Genomic DNA, 19,781 nt, shown 5'->3' on the forward strand with positions numbered 1-19,781 from the left:
TAACTTGTACTACTCAAGTCAGGGGTCTTTGAGTGTTGCTTGGTTTTCTTCAGCACCTCTTCCACATGGCAAAAAGTAATACAATAAAGATAAAGGTAGTTTTTCGTGTCCAGGTTTTCCTGCCATGACAAGGAAGCCCAGGTGACAGAAGAGAGCTCAGCTCCTCTCAACAGAGACAGGCTTTAACTGAGAATATGGTAAGAATGCAGCAAGGATCCCAAAGAGGTGAATGAGCTTTCAGCATAGGTCCACACAGACATGTCCTTCACATACCCTGCATGATGGACTGCACCCAAAACTTCACCAAGAGGCTTGTGTCCACCATTCAGAACAGAAAACAGAACTAAACCACGTATTGCTTCTAGTTACCAACTTCTTCTAACTTTAAATTCATTTCCTATGGACTTATCCCATAACAAAGAACTGAATTTCTGTCAAGGTCACAGCTCTATGTCTAGCCTGGAAAATGTTATCCTAAACATGGGTGATGAACCATTTCCTTCTTTATCCTCAATGACATAACAGTAAAGGATGTAAACACAGAGACTGTGCTTTTCTATCTGGTTGAGAGGGTATCAGTGCAATGAACTCCACACTTCAACACGGTACTAGAGGGGCAGGAAACCAAGGGAGATGTCCCTTGTCACCTTAGCAATCCCTAGATCCCATAGTTGAGGACATACCATTTCAAACAAGAGGCGGACCAGTTTCTCTGACTCGCCCCTGTATTTAGATGTCAGGGTAGAAGAAGACACATTGAAGAATGTTGTTCCACATTCTGTGGCAACAGCTTTTGCTAGCATCGTTTTGCCAGTGCCAGGAGGACCAACCATCAGCACACCCTGAAAGGTGAAAACAAAGGTAATGAACGACAAGTAATGAAACTTTGAAATTGATACTACATCTCAACACGATCAGAGATCTGTATTTTGTTTAATAACATAAGTACCATCAGTGGAAAACAAGAGACAAGAATCATGCTTTTGAGAACAGTGTGAAAGTACTCTGGGATTTATTCTTACCACCCTACTGGAGCAGGAATCACAGAAGCCAGTAACTGCTGCTGCACCTATCAGCTAGGAATCAGACAACAGATTTACAGCCTTCCTCTGAATCAAACTAAGCCTGGAATTGAATTTAGGACTTTTCCAACTCACAAGGGGCTGCACATGCAGATGAAGAGAATGAATTACTCATTTTGGAACAAAGGCCCCTTCATGAAAAAAGCTTCACAGAAACCAAAATACTTTTGCAGAAAGTTGTCTTCCCTCGGTAGAGCATTTTTTTGTAGAAAAACATTGTTCCAAAAATCCTGATAATGTATCTGTATGAATTTATTGGATTTTTACACTGAGGATGAAGGAGAGCATTCACTGGAAAACAAGGGTTTGTCATACCATTTAATCTCTCCATTTCATGACTTCTGTGGCCACACTACTGCACAGTTCCTGGAAGAAACACCATCCTCTCCACACTGCTGGATGGCAGAAGAGCACTGCTATTTCTATTTCACAGATAAGCAACTGTGGCTCATGTGGACTACAAAAAGCCTAATGTGAGCCTCAATGATTACACAAAAATCTTTAAACTAGAAAACTGAACTAAAATTGTAAAGTCCCAGGTTAGCATCCACACTGTCAGACTCTTTCCATCTGTAGTCTATCTGAAAAGAGAGTAAGGACTACACATCTCTGCAGCTCAGCATATTTACCATCATATTTACCCAAAGCAAGCAGGTTTTTAGCTAGACACACAGCAGTCTCAGGACCCATGTTAAGACTGTGCCACTGAGACACTTGAAAACTATGAGTCTTGATAATATTTCTACATACAGTTATCTTTATGGATAGTCTTTCCAGTCCTTTCAGCAGCAGTGCTTGAGAAGGACTACACACTCTTCCATCCTTGTACAACACCAGAATAAGGACCTGTGACTTTTGAGCATGGCATTATGAAAATATAATGCTCAAGAAGCTTGGGGTTTTTTCCCTTCAATCACAAGATCTTATTACATGATCACAAGAGTTTCCTAAAGTAAAGTTGTACTGTGTTGCAAGGGTAATCAAGTTAGCTAGAATTAGAATTGCATATTATAATGTGCTTTGCAATTAATAACTTACATAAAATGCCACAGCAATAAAATATCTGTTAAAGGCAAGCCACACAGCAAATTAGATTTCGTCTGTTCCTCACAAAAATTTACTTCAAAAAGCACAGAGAATGTCATGGAAGAGATCTATAAAAACAAATCAACCGGGAATGCAATTATTCAAAAATGTACTATTCAAAAGCAATAGCCTCTCTGTGTTCCATTTTCCATTAACTCTTAATACCTTTATTGCCATTTAACACTTAGCTAATGCAAGCTCTACATACATTCATTGGTAAATTAAGTTAGAAATGTTCACACTCCATCCATACAGCTAACACTCCAATGTCACTCCTCAGGCCGCCCAAGGTTTCATAAGCTCCAGAGCAGTAAGCATAAAAAATAAATGGACCCTTTTTCTCCCCATGAACATTCAGACATGTACTGTAATTTGAGTTGCTGCACAGTCATACTGATATTATAATAATATTGCAAGTATCACCCTGAAGTAACTGGGTGAAAATTAGTCAGCCTGTGCTATGCAGGTCAGAGATGACTTACTGTTCTCTGAGTTTCAGATGTGCTTGTTTAATATTTTAAAGCAAGTTTCACCTCAAATCACATTTGACCCTGTGTTTCACAAACCGTGTTTACTGCAGGATATTTTTTGGATATTGCTTCAGTCAGTCCATTATTAAGGAAGGTCAGTCTGGCTTCAGCTATACATGCTGTTCAGTTCTGAAATCAAAGCCCATGGCTTTACACCTCCTGTGTAACTATTACAGTGAGCATAACCTATCACATGATACTGGTGGCATTATATATGTGCATTACACAGGTGCAAAGCAGTCACACTAGGAAAGCCAGAGGAAAATCAAGCTCTCTGGGGATAAAGATGATAGAAGAATGAGTTTAAAAAAAAAAAAAAAGCGGGGGAAAAAAAAGAACTTGAGTACTTGAGTTCTCAGGAAAACAAGATGTTCAGAGTTTCAAACAGAAACAAATAGGATCAAATTGTTCTTTAGCTCTACAGACTAGAAGGCTGCCACTTACTCACTAGTTAAAATCCTTGACAAGCACAAAGACTTCTTTATTCTTCCTCTAAGGTTCTGTTAATCCAACGTATTCCAGTAAGAAGCTGAAATGCACCACAGGGAGTAAGTGTTTTGATGAAATCACTGCAGGGTTACTTCTTGTTGTTGTTACAATCACTAGCAGAGCAGTGGGAAGCACAGTGAGCAGCCGGGCCTTTGTGGCACAAAACAGCTCAGAGAAAAAGAGCGAGCGTTTCTGTGGACGCTCAGAAACCCGGGGCTGCAGCTCCACAGCACCTGTGTTGAATCAGGGAAGACAGCTGGCTCCTTCATACAAGGCACCATCCTCTGAATGCAGGCACAAACTGTGAAACTGTGAGGGCTGCCTTGGGAATTGTTCCCAGGAGAGGCTGAACATCCCAAACCAGATTTGGCTGCCTTTTCCCTGAATTATTGTCCTCAATGCCTAGGCTCAAGAAATGCCTGCTGCTACAGTGATTACTGCAAGAAACAGTCTTTCCTTCAAAACTCCTCATCCTTGTAGCACAGTCAGAGGTCAACAGTAGGGAAAATACATGCTGTTCTGTGTGAAAAACAAATTCAGAAGAGTTACAGCTTCACAAGGCACCAGGGAAAAGGCTAACAATGAAGACTCTTCATGAACTCATCAGAAATCAATTTGCATTTCAGACTGAAGAGGAAATAACCTTAGAATTTTTTTCCATGTCTACAACCACCTAATTTTCCTACACTGCTCAGTAGGAAAAGATAATCTCATGCAAAGAGATGGAGACTGTAAACTCTGTAGAAGACCAAGCTATTGTTTCATTACCCAGTGCCACAATACTTGGAGACAGGGCCAGTTGCACTCTTCACATTGCCTGCAGCCTGCTGAGATACCTACCTTTAAGACAGATGCCACTACATCCTCTAGGCATGTTAATAGGTGAAAATCAGCACAGCAGCTCTTCACTGCCTTAAAAGTGTATAATAAGGGTATGGATCAACTTCTTCTATGCCAAGAGGAAAAGAGAGCTATTCAGCTGCTCAAAAGACACTAGAATCTCACCCTGCGTTTATAACCCATGGTACCTACACTCTGTCCAAGCTGATAGCTCAGTTAACCCTAAGGTTAACCTCAGGCCCACTAGTACTGGTCACAAGCACCCTAGACCCCTAAAGCCATGTAGCCAGGGTCTAGGTTTGGACTTGCTCCTCTGCTACTCACTAAAACCACCATGAACAGCTCTTAAAAGCAGCTGTCTCCCAGCTCCCACCATCAGCTCCCACTCTTTCCAACTTCCCCTCTCTAGTGTCTGCAGACACAAGCCCTCAGCATGACAGGTCTTCCATTCATCAGTTCCCACAGGCTTTGTTTCATAAATAAGCAGAATAATAGGGATCTAGGACTGGCTCAGTCTGGAGGAGGACAGCTTGAGGATCAGATCTAAGCATAAGCAAGAGAAGTACAAGGACCAAGGAGGAAGAGACGGGCCAAGTATTGGTAACACAGTATCTGACATGCTGCTGAATAAGCAGGCTAAACCACAGAAACTACTCATACACACAGCATTCCCTGCACATCGCCTTCCAGATGTAAAATAATGGAATTAATCCCATTAACCCTCTCAGTAAGCAGAAAGCCCTTCTATTGTGACTGTTTATCCCCAAAACAAGTATCGATCCATCCACAAATAAAACAAGATAATTTTATTTTCTGTTTACAGAACGCTCTGCAATCTCCTCCCTCCTCTTCCTTTTTAGCTCTGTGCAAGGCCCACATTGGCCTCATCTCTAGTCCATCAGCTAGGTCAGCTCAGCTCCATATCCCTCCTGTTCCCCCACTTGCAGTTCATTCTCCCACTTTGAATTTCTCCCTCTCCAGCAGTAACTACACCCAGCTGCAAGTGTAACTTGCAAAGGTAAAGGATCACTCAGATTAGTTAACCCTCTCCTTGCTTTCTTGCACCATCAACCTGCAGTTTTCAGTCTTAGAATAGTTGGGACATGCAGAAGGAAACAATCCAAGGACTGCTTTCCTCAAGGAAGTGTTGAAGAGCAGCCAAACAGAATTCTAAGCAGACCTGTCCATTAAGCATTTCTGCTTCTTTCAATTTGCCCTATATTCTTGCTCACATGTACAGGCTGACATATAGAAGCTTTTGTAATGTCAACAAGCTACGACTAAGTAAACAGAAAAGTATTTATTGTATAATGCAAAGCCTGCATAGACTTCCAGCTGTTTCTTGCAGTGCATTTTACATGAATCATTATGAGAAGATGATGAACAAATTCCTGATCTTTCCATCTTCCTGTTTAGCCTTCTGCTACAGGCATACACACACATTGAAGCAGCAAACATACATAACTACACCTTGACATTTACTACAAAGCCAAATAAATTCCTACCTTCCAAGGTCTTCTAATCCCTTTGAAAAAATCAGGCATCCACATTGGAAGAACGACAGCTTCTCTTAATAATTTCTTGGCTTCTTCCAAGTCCGCTATGTCATCCCTGTGCAAGATGAGGAAACTTGTAGAACATTCTCATATAAAATACTTCTTTTATTTTCATACAAGAAAAATAGAAATGCTTTTCACTAAGTACCATCTCTTTCAGCATGCCGGTACATGCCTCATGAGAGCACTTGTATAATCCTGTGACCTAAAACTGAATTCACCTTTGAAAGATAGGGAAAAAAATTGTTTTCAACTCCAGTTATTCTGAGCTGCTTAATTAAAAATTGTTTTGGAAAATGTGAGTACCAAAGTGGTATCTTTAAACTTCTCTGGAGTGTATTTTCCTTTCAGCAGTACCTGTAATGGATTACTGCACCTAGCATCCGTTAGCAACAAAAGCTTAAGCGTAACAAAATTAATAAACTTTTAAAACCAAAAGACCTTGTTTTGCTTATCTGTAGAAGATTATAATGGCTCCCTGTTTTAAGAGTTAGAAGAACGATAATTTCTCTCCTCCACACTAGCAAAAAACACTTGAATGTAAAAAAACATCATACCAATGAATGCTTGGATTTCTTGATACAATATCTCTTTCAAGAGCTTCAATCAAGTCTTTGTCATAACCTGCTCCATCAAATTTTGGTATTTCCCCATCACCAACTTCCTGGGATATTTTCTTTCCCTAGAAGTGAAAGTCATACAGATTCATAAGGACACTGTTCATTTACCATGTCCTTTACTAGCTACATACAACAATATTCTCTGGTTCACGCCTGCAGAAGCCACAAGAAGATATCAAGATTTAACATGGCTATCTCAGCACCCCAATGGCCAGCAAAACCAATGTGTTCACACCCTACATTCCACAAGGAGTCCCCAGACCCCTGTTTGTTGCTGTTGTTGCTTCCTGCACAACAGCATCTTCAAAGATGCAGTTCACGGTGTTAAAACTCCAATAGAGCTCTCATGATACATCACGGTGGGCAGGTGGGTAGTTTGGCTGGTTTGTGACAACTGATGTATTTCCTGGCCAGCCAAAGGCACAAATGCAAAAAAAGCCTCACCATGCAGGCTGCATCATGACTTAATGCTACATTAACTTCTGGATGAAGACCAAAGCATCCAAAGCACATTTTGAAAATGCTACACCTGCCACACTACCTGCCAGAGTTAAACAATTGGCACCCCATCATCACTGAAAAAGAACACAAAAGCTTTTACACACATTGTCCTTGAAGGAGGAAAACCAACAAGGTTCTGTCCCCTTGTTTAAGTAAAGCCTTCCTGTCCAGCCGTTTCTCCTTTCCTCACCTGTAAGCTATTTGTTTCCCTCCACTCATTCACAGGCCAGCTCCATAAACAGTTAAAATGCTTTTAAAAGATCATATTCATTTCAGGGCTAGACCAAATGCCCTCAAGAAGCTGCCAGGTCACCCAGGCTGCTTCAAACTACAACAATTTTTGCAGCACGCCAACACCCATTCAGCAACAAGCCACACACTGCCTCAGCCCCAAACAGGCCCGAGTTTTTGGTTAACACTTCCACAGTGCCCTTAACCTTATGGGAATGAAGCAACTTTTCTCTTTGAAGCCTCACACTCTTCCTCTCCTGCTTCAGAAGGAAACTGCTTCCACCCCCTCAGCTCCCCAGCAGCCTAGGCCGTGCCTGAGAAGCAGCTGTGAGGTTTCAGCGGCCCAGGCTGAGCAGGGAGCTACTTTGGGACTCTTAACTCAGCTTCTAAGCACTATCAGCAGCAAGCTAAAGAATCCCAGCTGGCTGAACAAAAGCAGCCTAGGCAAAGGCGGGCTGAGAGGCAGCTGGAGACACACAAATAACCTCGCAGTGGAAAAAGAAAAAGGTACCGATTACACCCCTCCCAGTTGCTGTTTGCCCGCAAGGCCTGTGAGGGAGCAGTTTATCTTCCCACTATTTTTATTTCTTTATTCCAAGTGAACTTTATGTTGTTTCGTAGTCCCAAATCCCTTGTTTTTCTGGTTTTTGTTGTTGCCTCTTTTTCTTTTTTCTTTTTTCTTTTTTTTTTTTTTTTTTTTTTTTTTTTTTTTCCCTATGGAAATAAAGCTAGAAGTTGTGTTTAGACAGCAAAGCTGGTGTCAAAAATGTCATGGTTTGGCCTAAAAAGAAAATAAGGAAAAAAGACCTGTAGAGTTTGGAAGATTCCTGGAGAGAGAAAATGGAATCCAAATGTAACCACAAAAAGGGGGAAAAAAAAAAAAAAGACAATTAAATGAGAGGTATTTTCTTTCTGTCTTTGTTACATACGTTTCTCCGATCCCTCTGCAATGGATGGGTTTTCCTAGTGGAAGAATTTTTCTGTATTTCTCAAAACAAATTGTATGGCTTTTTTGTTTTGGGGTTTTTTGTTTTTTGTTTTTTGTTTTTTGTTTTGGTTGGTTGGTTTTTTTGTTGTTTTTTGGTTGGTTGGTTGGTTTGTTTCGGTTTTTGTTGGGTTTTTGTTTTCTTTTGGGGTTTTTTTGGATGTTTTATTTTTTCCTGAATTAGGGAAGGCTTTAAGAAGAAGAAGGCAGGGCAGGTGGCTGCAGTGTGCAGCTCAGCCCTCACATCCGAGCCTGTCTGGCAGATCAGATCTTTGCTGTGCCAGTAAGGGGTGAACACACATCTGACAACACCAGCAATAGCGGGTCCTCGCTGTGCCACATCCCAAAGAAGCAGAACAGAACAGAACCAGAGGGGACAGGCCCAGTGGTGGCTCCTTGGCCACAGGCTGGCATCCCTGCATCCCTGCACTTGGAGCCTCCTGGGTGGCTGCTGTGGGGTCAGACCCCGAGCCCCCTGCCAGGCCTGAGCCCCAAACCCCACTGCCAGGTCCTGCCCTGCTCACTTCTCCTGCTCCCTGTGGCATGGCTTGCCCAACAGAGGGAGAAGGGTGACCTAGCTGGGCAAAGTGCTTTCAGTTTCACCTTGGCTGTCAAGGTAGTAAGATGGAACATTTTGATTTTTTTTTTTTTCCAGTTCTGGAATTAAACCAAGATTTCAAGTATTTACAGTTCTCACATTTAATAAGATTATTAATGTTGGTTCCAAATTGGTCCAAGATGCAATCCTCAGTCAGCAGGTAAGTGAGCAGAGACCAGGAAAAAAAAAATTTTTAAATTTGTCACCTGGATCCAGGCAGCAAGAGTAAGCATAATTTTTCCAGTCATATCCTCATCTTTTTCTGTGGTATTACTTTCCCAAAACAGCTTTAAATAAAGCTGCTGTGATGGCTTCTCTCTAAGATTTGCCAACAGACAGAGGTATACAGGACTGCAAGAGACTGCTCCCTTCCAGTCCCCTTGGCAATTCTACCACCTAACCACCTCCTCAGCCAACAAAATCCTGATTTTAACACGTTTAGAAATTTGCTGGGCTTTCCATCAGGAAGAGCTATCAGACCTGCACTAACCCACTGGAACAAAAACCTCATTTCCAAAATGAATGTATTTCTACTCCTGTACTAAATTTGTGCCTTAGTTTCAGCAGTTATTCGTGGACGTGTCCATCACCCTGACATCTGTGCAGCACAGGCATACTCTGCCTTCCTTTACCAAACCAAACAAGTCTCCTCTTGAAACACAAGCTGAACACAATTCCCTGTTCACTTTGGCAACCTTTCTTTTTTTTCCCCTCTCTTCTTCCAATACATCTTTCAGGAGGATGGTTGTTGAAATGCAAATAAAATACTCCAGCTGCTGTCAGTCTACTCTAGAGGAAATCTATAAATGATTTGCCAGTTGACTGATACGTTTTCTTTCAGTACCACTTTACATTCCCCTTGCTGCCTAATTCCTCCCCATCTTACAATTCTTCTACATGATACACTTGCTAGATTAACTTATTACTTCCCATGTGGCATGCAGGTAGATTAATTTCTTTCTGTAAAAGAACTCTAAAGAAAGTGCCAGCTAAGGCAACACCTTTTGATTAAGAAATTTCCCTTTGTTGCACCTTCCAGTTAGTTCCAAGTGTTTTATTTTTCACCCATTCTAAATTTCTTGTAAAATGCTGCACGCTGTTTAGATAAAATTAACAACTCCAGTTGCCTGGATCACTTTTCCTTTCCCTTTCTAAATATAGGCACAGTCAAACCAACTCCCCATTCAAGAGACACCAGCAGTCTAAATAAACATTGGAAATCTCTTCTCCCAACCCTGCAATTTCACCTACCAGTTCTTTCAGTATTCTTGGATGGAGATTATGCAGCTTTAAAGTCCTGATGCACAGAGGTGCATGCTTCCCCCTAAATACAACTACTTCATCTGACATCTAATGACACACATCAGAATAATCAAGCAAAAACTATTTAAATTTATTATCTCCTATCTTAATCCATTTTAATATTCACCTCACTGATATGGCATCACAGCCCTTAGCTATTTCCTATCTACTGTCCTTACCCACTGACAATCTAAAACAACCTAGAGAGCACTCCAAAAAAAGTGTTCTAGTGCTTATCTATGGCATTATGCCATTTCTAAATGATATACAGGTAGTGTTCATGATGCCTCTTTAAGCTGAAGTTTCGAACAGAAGCTAAAATTCTTGGCAATGATTCAGCAGAAGGTACCCTGAGAACAAGCCTAATAATTTCCATTGGAACTAAGAAGGAATATGCACTCGAAAGCAGTATGTTAGAAAAAGGAACATGTAAATATCTAAGTTTAGTGGATAAATACCATCTGGTGTGTTGAAGTTTGAAATTATTTTATATATCACTACAAAAGGTCATTTTACAGGTATAGTCAGATTAAAACTCCTCATCCCGAGATGGGTACTGTCAGAATGAAAAGATGATATGGTCTGGGGAGGAGAAAATGTGAAACAAGGCATTTGTCTCAATTGAGGCAAAACACTTTTAAAACAAACGTACTATAGCTATATTCATCTTGAAAAATATCAGAAATAGATATGCATATTGCTTTGTGATATCATAGCCAAGACATCATACAACCTATTACACTGCAACCAACTTCTTAGCAAATGGACAAGGTTCTAAGTAGTCTTAGCCAAGCACCCAAACCCAAGAACTACAAAGATGACACATTTACTGTGAGAAAAGCAATACCTCCTTACTTAATTTGAAGCTTCAGTTTTGCCATATTATTTTAACTGAAGACGAAGCATTACCAGTCCTTTTTGGTTCAACATACTTGGCTACAGAGATAAATTTCTTTTAGCTCTAAGTTCAGAGACTGAAGAATAGCAACACCTGCAAACTAAGAAATTGTAGAACTGAAAGGGAAGTTAAAGCTATTTTCATGCCTGTTTGTAAAAAAAAAAAAAAAAATAAATAAAAAAAATGTTTTATTGACTTGTCACATTAATTTCTCTCACTTCCCATGCCTGGCTACTTCCTCTTTCATTCATACTTTGCCTCAAAATAAAACCATGGATTACGTACAAAAATCACCATACAAAATATCAAAATTTGTAACCTGGTGTGATTTTTGCATGTATACCCCAGGCAACGAAGGTAAAATAACCCCAAAGTAACTAGACAAAGGCAAAAACAGGAGCACATGTGTTGGTATTTTTTGAAGAGGAGACATATTTTCCTTCTGCCACCTAGTGACCAATTTAGTCAGATAAGAGTAGTGTTCAGAATGTACCCTATTAAATCAAACACCATGGCTTTTCCTCCATTTGACAGCTGCAGAGTTGCTAATTGCATTATTCCCAGAGACAAGTATTGTACAAGTCATGTTGCTGTGGGCTCCTCATAGTAAAGCCCTATAATGCTCATCAGCAGAAAGCTTTGAGGGCAGAGTTCACCCTCATTGAGAGCTCAGACTTTGAAGGCTGCTTTACAGAAGCACATCTGGTGAACCTGTCACACATCCCATCTTCAGCTAGCAGAACTGTAAATAATTTCACAGATCTTCACGAGCTTTTTATAGCTTGCATGATACACACGAGTTATTTTAAATCTTACTGATCTGAGGTAGATATTTCTAAAATGATTAAACTTGAAATGTGCAGTCTGTCAGTGGCACCGCCGAAAATGTGCCCGGACCTCCCCTACTTATGGTAATGAGGGCTTGGATTACTCAGTACTTTCCTGTGTACCAGAAAAGCAATTCATGATGGGAAAGATATATCTGTGATTTCTTACCGTGCTGTGAAGAAGCAAACTCTAATAGAAAGGCCATGAAAGGAATAATCAGTTTCATTTGGAAGAAAGCTGACCTAAATATTTTCTTACTCATCTATCAAGATGTGCCCCCATAGGAAAGGGGATTCTCATAAACCCATCTGTCAGGGAAGGAAAGCTGCTTCAGTGCATATACCACAGATTCCTTAGGTTCTTGGCCATGACTCCACAGTTAAATTTAAAAATGCAAGGGTCTGACAAACAGCAGTTTGCATGCAGATTTTTTTTTAGCCAGAAAATTTCATCACTATTTGATAATGACTGTTTCTCCTTTTCTTTCACTTCAGCACTGCTTCTTTCTCATGGGTCTTCAGAAAAGAGAATCTCCAACTCTAATTTATTACATTATTTTTATTTTTTAAAAAAAGCCTTTCCAAGAAGCATCTTCCTAAACACTGTAATAAATACAAAACCCTCTTATTATAAACTAAAGAACACGAAAGGTGCTAAGAGTTTGCTTTTACTACATCTCCCTAACATAATTTTCAAATATCTTAGTTCAAATAATTTGGCACAGATTTACCCAGCATCAATGCATTTATAGAACTATGCTGAATTTGTAAGGTAGAGGCAATGGTACTGTGGAACTCCATTCATAATGCTTAAAGTCATCATGCTTTAAAGAAGGGCACTGGTCTCACTTCTGCACTATTTACGTGGAAATCTTTACAAAAGGCTGGAATTTGATTCCTTCAAAACAAAACCCAAGGGTGGGGGAGGAGAAGGGACCTTATGCCTGATTGACACTGACAGATTAGAGTTAAGCCGATGCTCTGAGATGTAAAGAAACCCCCAGCAACAGGCCACCCTGCTACCTCCCTATCAAAAAAATCTCAAGGCAGAGCAAACATGAAAGAACTCTCCATAATTTCATGTCATTATTATTACACACTTCCATAATACATGTTTTGCCCATGAGGCAAGAGGAAAGGATCAAGCTTTCTCCCATCGGATCATGGTGGCTTTTTATTCTTACTATCTGTATTAGATAATTAAAACTAAGAACACTTCCCTTTGCCACCTGCTGCGTTGGAACTCCTCCCCACCGTGCTCATTCCCACTTCTTACCTTGTCATCTCTTCCTCTAGCTCTGGATTCCCTGGCTGCAGACTTCTCACCCTTGGATCCGGCGTGTGCTCTGCCCGCAGGCCCGCGGGGCTGCAGCCCGGGTGAGTCTTTCCTCAGAGGTTTCACTTCTCGGTTGGGACGTTTTATCTGAGGTGGAGCCCTAACAACAAGCAACCACAACAAAAAGATACTAAAAACAGGGGGAAGAAGAGCAGCATCAAGAAAGAAGGATTCTAATAATTCATTAGTACCTTCAGTGCATTATTGCTGAAGCTGACAAGCCACTAAGTCTTATCTCCCTGATTCTGCAAATCTAGCAACATATTTCTGGTTCTGTCTGACACCCAAAGCAAGAAAGAAATGCAGAAGGAAGGAAAAGTTTCAACAGTGAAAAAAAAGAAAATTAACAGTACCATAAAATTATCAGTACCATAACCAATCTTAAAACAAACCAACATGCATGTAACAGAAGAGGAAACTATTCGGTATAAGGCTTCAAATCGTAACTTGCTCTGACTCAAAAGCAAACAGATCCAAACTCTAAGCACCTATACTTATGCATCTATACTTGTACATCTATACTTGTGCATCACCTATGATGTCAAAGAGAACTCATCAGTGGCATGAGGAGGCAGAATTTGGTCTTCAGAGTAGGTGTGACAGTCATTTTGCTCTAGGGATTAGACTTAAAATACAGGAGCATGGGAATAGTTCCCATAAATAGTTCAATTTATTTATTCTCATAAATAAATTTATTTATTCTCATAAATAAATGGACATGCCACACAAATTTAATTATTACTATCCCTTATTAAATCCTCCTTTGATTCTTGTTTTGAGTAACTTTTTGAGATATTTGCTAACTCCAAAACCAGTTTCCTGGAATATGGCTTAAAAGCAACACATACTTAAAACACACTGTTGGATAAAAACTGCTACATTTTGGTTTCTATATATTTCCATCAAACTTAAGAGCACAGAAGAATGAACAATTTTTCATACTTGTTTGCACAAGATTTAAATTTTAGCTTAAAAAAGAGGTGAACTATTGAGCCTTTACCTCTAAGAGAGATACAAAAATAAATATATCTTGCTTTTCACATAGAATTGCCACAAAAATCCTGACAGTAATTTCTACCACTCACAGAAGTAATCAGCATTAATATTATTTTACACTTATATTCTTATGCTTTTTGAAAAATGAAGGTCCATTAGTTTGGTAACCATTACGTACAAAGGTTACAAATAAACCTGGTATTTCTTGCTGTTAGGCAAGATCCCTCATTTTACTCTGTTCCTTTCCTTATGTGAATATACACACATTAAAATTCTTTGCTATTATAATGTTTGAAAACTATTGACATGACCTTATTCTTGTTTTTAAGTTGGATTTGTTGTTCCAAACAACTCGTGTCAAGCTCTATTAGGGTGGCAATAGGGATTTCAGAAAATGCACAAGCATCTGTTTTGAGAACACTACTGGCTAATTAAAGTTACCTTAAAGGTGGTTACAGAAGAGAAACATCACATACAACAGAACATGCTTAGCAATAAAAGTAACCAATGGATTAAACACAGGTCATATTATCTGTAGCTAGGGAGGGATTTCTAACCACCATGTCCTTCAAGATTGTTACTGACTCTTCAGCCATCAATGAATTCAACTGCTTAAGTTAACTGAAATAAAAAACTTTTTTCCTTGCACATGAGAAAGGCAGCTGTCATCAAAAGCCCATCTAGCTCTCCAGCAGACCCTAGTTCCAGACACTTAGCTTGTCAATCCTACCAGAAAAAAGGAGTGACTTTCTTCACAACTTCCACAATAAATCTGACTGTAGTTGAATTACTTTTTTTTGCCAAATGAATTACATTTATTCTGAATTACAAAACACTAAGAGGTAAATAAAATGTGATTTTCACATTACAAATGCACTCAGAGAAGACCATAAAATTATGGTGACCCAATTTTATTCCACCCACTCTGCCTGAGCCACCAGTTACCTGTGTTCAGCTGGAACAGGGGGAGGCCAAACAGCAGGATCTCTAAAAGGCTCATCTTGATAGGATACAGGGATATCTGCAGGTCTGTCCATTTTAAAACTTTCTAAAGTGTTGACAATGCTCTTCACGTGTTCATATTCTTCAACTAATTCTTGTCTGACCTTGAGAAGTACACACAATACTTTAAAATTGTTACAATTAAAACTTTTTTTTTTTTTTAAAACCATATAAAGTACTCTCAAAAGCCTTTCTCAAAATACTCTCCCAAGCCTTCCCATTCACAAATCCCAGCCTTGTCAGGCTGACAATAGATCTTTAACAATAGCATAAGTAATTCAATCTCTGAGCAGTTCATCTCCCTGCTTGTCACCATCATGACCACACACAATTGCTAATGCCTGCATGGATCACTCTTCCATAGCCTGTGCTGAGGCTTAGAATTATGTGTGCATGTTGACATGTATGCACACAAACATGTATGTTTTAGACTAGCAAGGGTGCTGTTGTCAGATCCTTAACATGTTTGCTACTATTCTGTCATAAAAGAACTTTGCTGCTTACAATCTCCAAGGCCCTGGTTATATAAGTGGCTAAATCATTACAGTATTAATATTATGAAATTAACCTTGTGAGGGGCACAACATCACCATACAGTCAAAACACAAGCCAGTTCTTTGGCAAACTTCAAAGATTAGGACAGAAAATAGGAACACCACACACTTTAGCATAAGTTCAAATGGTAAGTATAGTAAGTAAAAATAAAATTAGAGGAAATTAGGTCTCAGAAAGAAATCTGCTTGCAGAATTACACAGCTGCATTTTATACTTGAAGTTTTTATTGCCAGTAGTAAGGCAATTAGAACTACTTCAAGATTATTTACTTGATATCTGTTCTTTCCAATTTTCTTCCATGAAACCTAGGAAAAATAAAATTGTTGTTACAAGTTCAGGTTTTGTATATTAAGGTCACTGCTTCTAAGCACACATCAGCAGCTAAAAACTGCACCATCCATTCTTGCCCAGACACATAGGCTTTCAGTGCAATAGCTCGAAATGTGCTAGGATTCACCTGAGTGCACTTGTACTGCATCTTACCAGCCTTCCACCCATCACTCAGGGATGCTTTCCATCCTCTGGGATCAAACTTCATCCTTACTTTGGTTTTCACCTGTTCAAGGGTCGTAACACCGGGATGTCACCTCTTCACTGTAGTGTTGGTGCACAGCTAAAACTAATTCATGCACTTCCTGGGAATCAGCATTGGTGCTCTGCAGCTAGGATTACTTCAGGGCAGTGTGAATCCTGCCTCTTACAGGCAAGATCCTTCCTGTCCACTGGAAAGACACACAGGCTCTAAAAGCTTTCCTGAAGAAACATTACGGTGAGGATGTTTGCAGGCTGCCACCAGGCACACTACTACACACACTACTCAGGGTGTGCCTTGCACACCCTGCAAGGCTGAAGTAAAAGCCAGGATCTGAAGTCAGATTATGAGAAAGCCAAGGAAAGACACCAGGCACCCAGCTGTGCTCATGTCATGCATCCACGTGAAAAAGAGATGGAAAAATATTGCCTGGGAATGCTGCAACCAGGCTTTGCTTTGTGGCAAAGAGAGGAAAGCAATTGAGGACAGTGTCAACAGATGTCAGGGATGCTGCTTGAAATCCAGATTTTCTTTGCTGTGCTGATTCTGAGTAATCGAAAGGATCAGGAGAAGCAAGGTCTGCAAATCCTGCCTGTCTGCTGAGGCTGTAACAGCAGCAAATCAGGGAACTTGTACTGAACAACATCACATCTTACAACTGTTTTTCCTAACCATTCTTACTAGTGAAAAGATGTGGCCACTAGTCTGAGATGTTCCTGTTTCTTTGTGTGCTTGGCAATGAACTATGCTGGGCACATGCAGGATGCTGTGTCTGGTCAGCAAGCTTTTACTCTTTCAGCCTGATTTTCACCTGCTCATCCCATTTCTAGGTCACACTGTCATTTCCCCTCTCAGAATGGTGTCTGTCCTCACCTGCCCCACTCTACACATTCAAAATGGCAGCAGCAGCCCCCCTACTTGTGCTGGGGCAACTTCAACATAGAAGGCACTATCTGACATAACTGGTGGTGTACAAATGAATGACTAAATCAACAGCACTCAGTAATAAACACACATCACCCCTTTCTAGAAGCTAGAGTTCTCCTAAACTACTATCAGGTACACTCACAGCAATGTATCCTTCTCTTTCATGCTCTGTAACATGTTTCAGGAATTTTCCCATTACTAGGAGAAATTAGGAGATTTCAGTAGCACAAAGAAATCCTTCTCTGGTTTAAAAGCCTGTTTGAGAAGAATATATGTGACTGTTGTCAGCAAGATACCAGTAGGGACAGAGACAAAGTGAAGAGTAAATCCCCAAGTTCTTGCAGCACTGCATTTAGTTCACCAGGAGCTCTACGTGCTTATGTATGAAAGAAGCCTTAGGTACAAGAAGAACAAGGACCTTCTTGTTTCTTCCACATGGGGAATTTCAATCTTTCCAAAGACACAAGACATCCAGCTCAGGCAGGATTGCTCTTGCCCTGCTTTGCTCTCTTTGCTTTCTCATCACACAATCAAGCAGACATCCCCCAGTGAAAGAACTTCCAGCTGAGTTAGAAATGTGATGGAATACCAACTTGGTTCCTGCAAACTGTCTAACACACACCCCTCCTGCCCAAAAATAAATCCAGCCAAACAGCTGCTGTGAGGTACAAAAGAATGATACAGCACAAATCCTCCAGGGCACTGCTCCACAAGGGCCAGCTGCATCCTACTCCAGTGCTCCAGGAATATAGACAGGATTGCTCCTATCAGCCTTCCAACACATGCTGAAAAGCTGATGGAAAACAACTTGCTAGCACTGAAGGGCAGAGGGGCAGAATCATAGAATGGTTTGGGCCTGAATGGACCTTCACAATCAAATGTCATTTAGCTCTCTGAGCCAGCAAGAAGGATGGTATCTGAAAAACTAGAGAAACAGAGCCTTTGACGCCTTGGAAGCTGAAAAGACTACCAAGTGCTGACCATCTCTTAGCCTGAACAGACCAAACTCTGAAATGCACACCTCTACTGCTTAGTCAGTACCTGGCAAACCAATAAAACACCCTCAGAGTACGCAAACAACAGGACCACAAAGGAAATCCAGCTGATAAACTCCTAGAGGCCCCAAAGAAAAAAAGTCAGATGTAAGAGGTGCAAAAAGAGTGTCTTCCAGCTCAGAAACAAATAATCCAGATACAAGCCAAGAAGGGCCATGCCATAATTACAGAGGTGACTGAGAGGTGTCTTTGAGTGATCAGTGCTACTCTGAAGCAACCCTGTAAGGCTGCAAACAGGAAAACACTGGTCATAACTCACCCCAGTCTCTCTGTCCCCCATAACCCTGACCTTGGGTGCCAGAGCTCTCAGGGGGCTCCAGCTAGGGTTGTAGAGAAGCAAGCTTTTAGGTTATTCATGTTTGAGTAGTTTCAGGAGGTAATGAAGGCAAAGTTAGCAGCCCACCACTGCCAAATAGGAAGATCTTGCTTCTCCTCACATTTTCTCCCCATCCACACTGCCACTGGCTCCTCAATTCTGGCATCTCAATGCAGTAACCTAGCTTGGTAAAATGTCAGAAAATTAGCCTAGAAGGAAAAAAAAAAAAAAAAAAAAGAAAAAAAAAGGACACTTTTGCTGGGTTAGCAAGCTGCACTGGCTCACTACCCTGTAATCACACAAATCCCAGGAAAAAGAATGGCAGGGTGCAGAAGAGGGAGAGAACCTGGTGCAGAGAAGGGAAGATTAGGTGGGGAAGAACCTGGCATCTCTGGCCCTGCAGCATGGTAACTGGATTCAGCTACCACATGAAAGTGCCTGCTTCTCAGAGCCACAATCTGGTATACCAGCCACATCACCTGCTCCAGAGAAGCAGCAAAACCTTATACAAAGCCCTTCAGCCCAAGGGGCAGCCCCACAGTTTTGACATACTAGCCCTGAGGATTTTCAGTAACCAAGCAGAAAACACATCCAAGCATACAGGTATAAAACTCAGTAAGTAAGAGCTGGATTCACTCTATCTTAGTGGTAGTTCCAAAAAAGCATTTCAGGGACTTCCTCTGTATTTCACAATCTAGCAAGTGTTGTACCCTTGGCATCACCAGCTTTTATTTACTGTGCTAGACCTTATACTTCTACACAACTTCCCATAGCAATAAGGATGGCTATTTTTACTTTGGCTAATAAAATCAATGTATGGAGTTTGTTTGTTCTGTTTTGTGTTTTTAATTATATTATACTGGAACAAAACCAATCAAGTTTCAAGCAAAGTGTAATCTACACCTGAAATTACTCCCTGCAATTAGTATTGTTTATTCAGCAAGCTCCATTTTAAAAAAGTGAATAAAACCAGCTCCCTAAACCACACCCAGAAAGGATGCCATGTAACTCAGCCTCATGAAGGCAAAGTACAGCTCCTATATTCACAGTTTTTCATCAGTTACCCGCAGAATATTCCTTAACTACTCATGAAGTAACCTACAAAGTGTAAAGAAAAAAGGCATGAAGAAAACCAACATAAGCTCAGATTGACTGAAATGCATTTAAAATAATAGGAATTAAAAAAATAAAATTAATCCCTTGATCTTTAAGAGGGAATACAGCACACCTAATCACTGGCACCAGTGACTGTGGTCAGTAAGGGTACCTTGCTGGCTGCTCCAAGGACTCTGAACATCATCATTGAACTCCTGTGGGCTCTGATGCTGTGCTCCACAGAGCAGCACATGGTTGTAACCCAGCAGCACATGGTTGTAACCTGCAGCAGGCTTTGCTCCACAGCCTCTGGCCTTGTGGTAAGGCAGTGCTGGCTCCTGGGGGCACACTCTGCTGTCATTCTGCAGCTGCTGAACTGTCACTGAAGCTGCTCTTTCCTGCAAGCCAGCTGTCTAGTAAAA

At 40.7% G+C, this 19,781-nt stretch overlaps 1 protein-coding gene across 7 annotated transcripts in view; it reads right to left on the reverse strand.

The window, feature by feature from the left end:
* Positions 1 to 19,781, reverse strand: part of KATNAL1 (katanin catalytic subunit A1 like 1) — a 40,315-nt gene that overhangs the window by 6,289 nt on the left and 14,245 nt on the right. For all 7 annotated transcript variants that reach the window (XM_071736746.1, XM_071736806.1, XM_071736766.1 and 4 more), the window contains 5 exons: positions 14,823 to 14,983; positions 12,822 to 12,981; positions 6,141 to 6,265; positions 5,533 to 5,638; positions 684 to 842 (listed from right to left, as the gene is read on the reverse strand). In XM_071736746.1, coding sequence (XP_071592847.1) covers positions 684 to 842; positions 5,533 to 5,638; positions 6,141 to 6,265; positions 12,822 to 12,981; positions 14,823 to 14,983 — 711 coding nt within the window. The remainder of the gene's footprint in view (positions 1 to 683; positions 843 to 5,532; positions 5,639 to 6,140; positions 6,266 to 12,821; positions 12,982 to 14,822; positions 14,984 to 19,781) is intronic.

The sequence above is a fragment of the Heliangelus exortis genome, chromosome 1 (genome assembly GCF_036169615.1).
Source record: "Heliangelus exortis chromosome 1, bHelExo1.hap1, whole genome shotgun sequence".
In the NCBI taxonomy this organism is placed as follows: Eukaryota; Metazoa; Chordata; class Aves; order Apodiformes; family Trochilidae; genus Heliangelus; species Heliangelus exortis.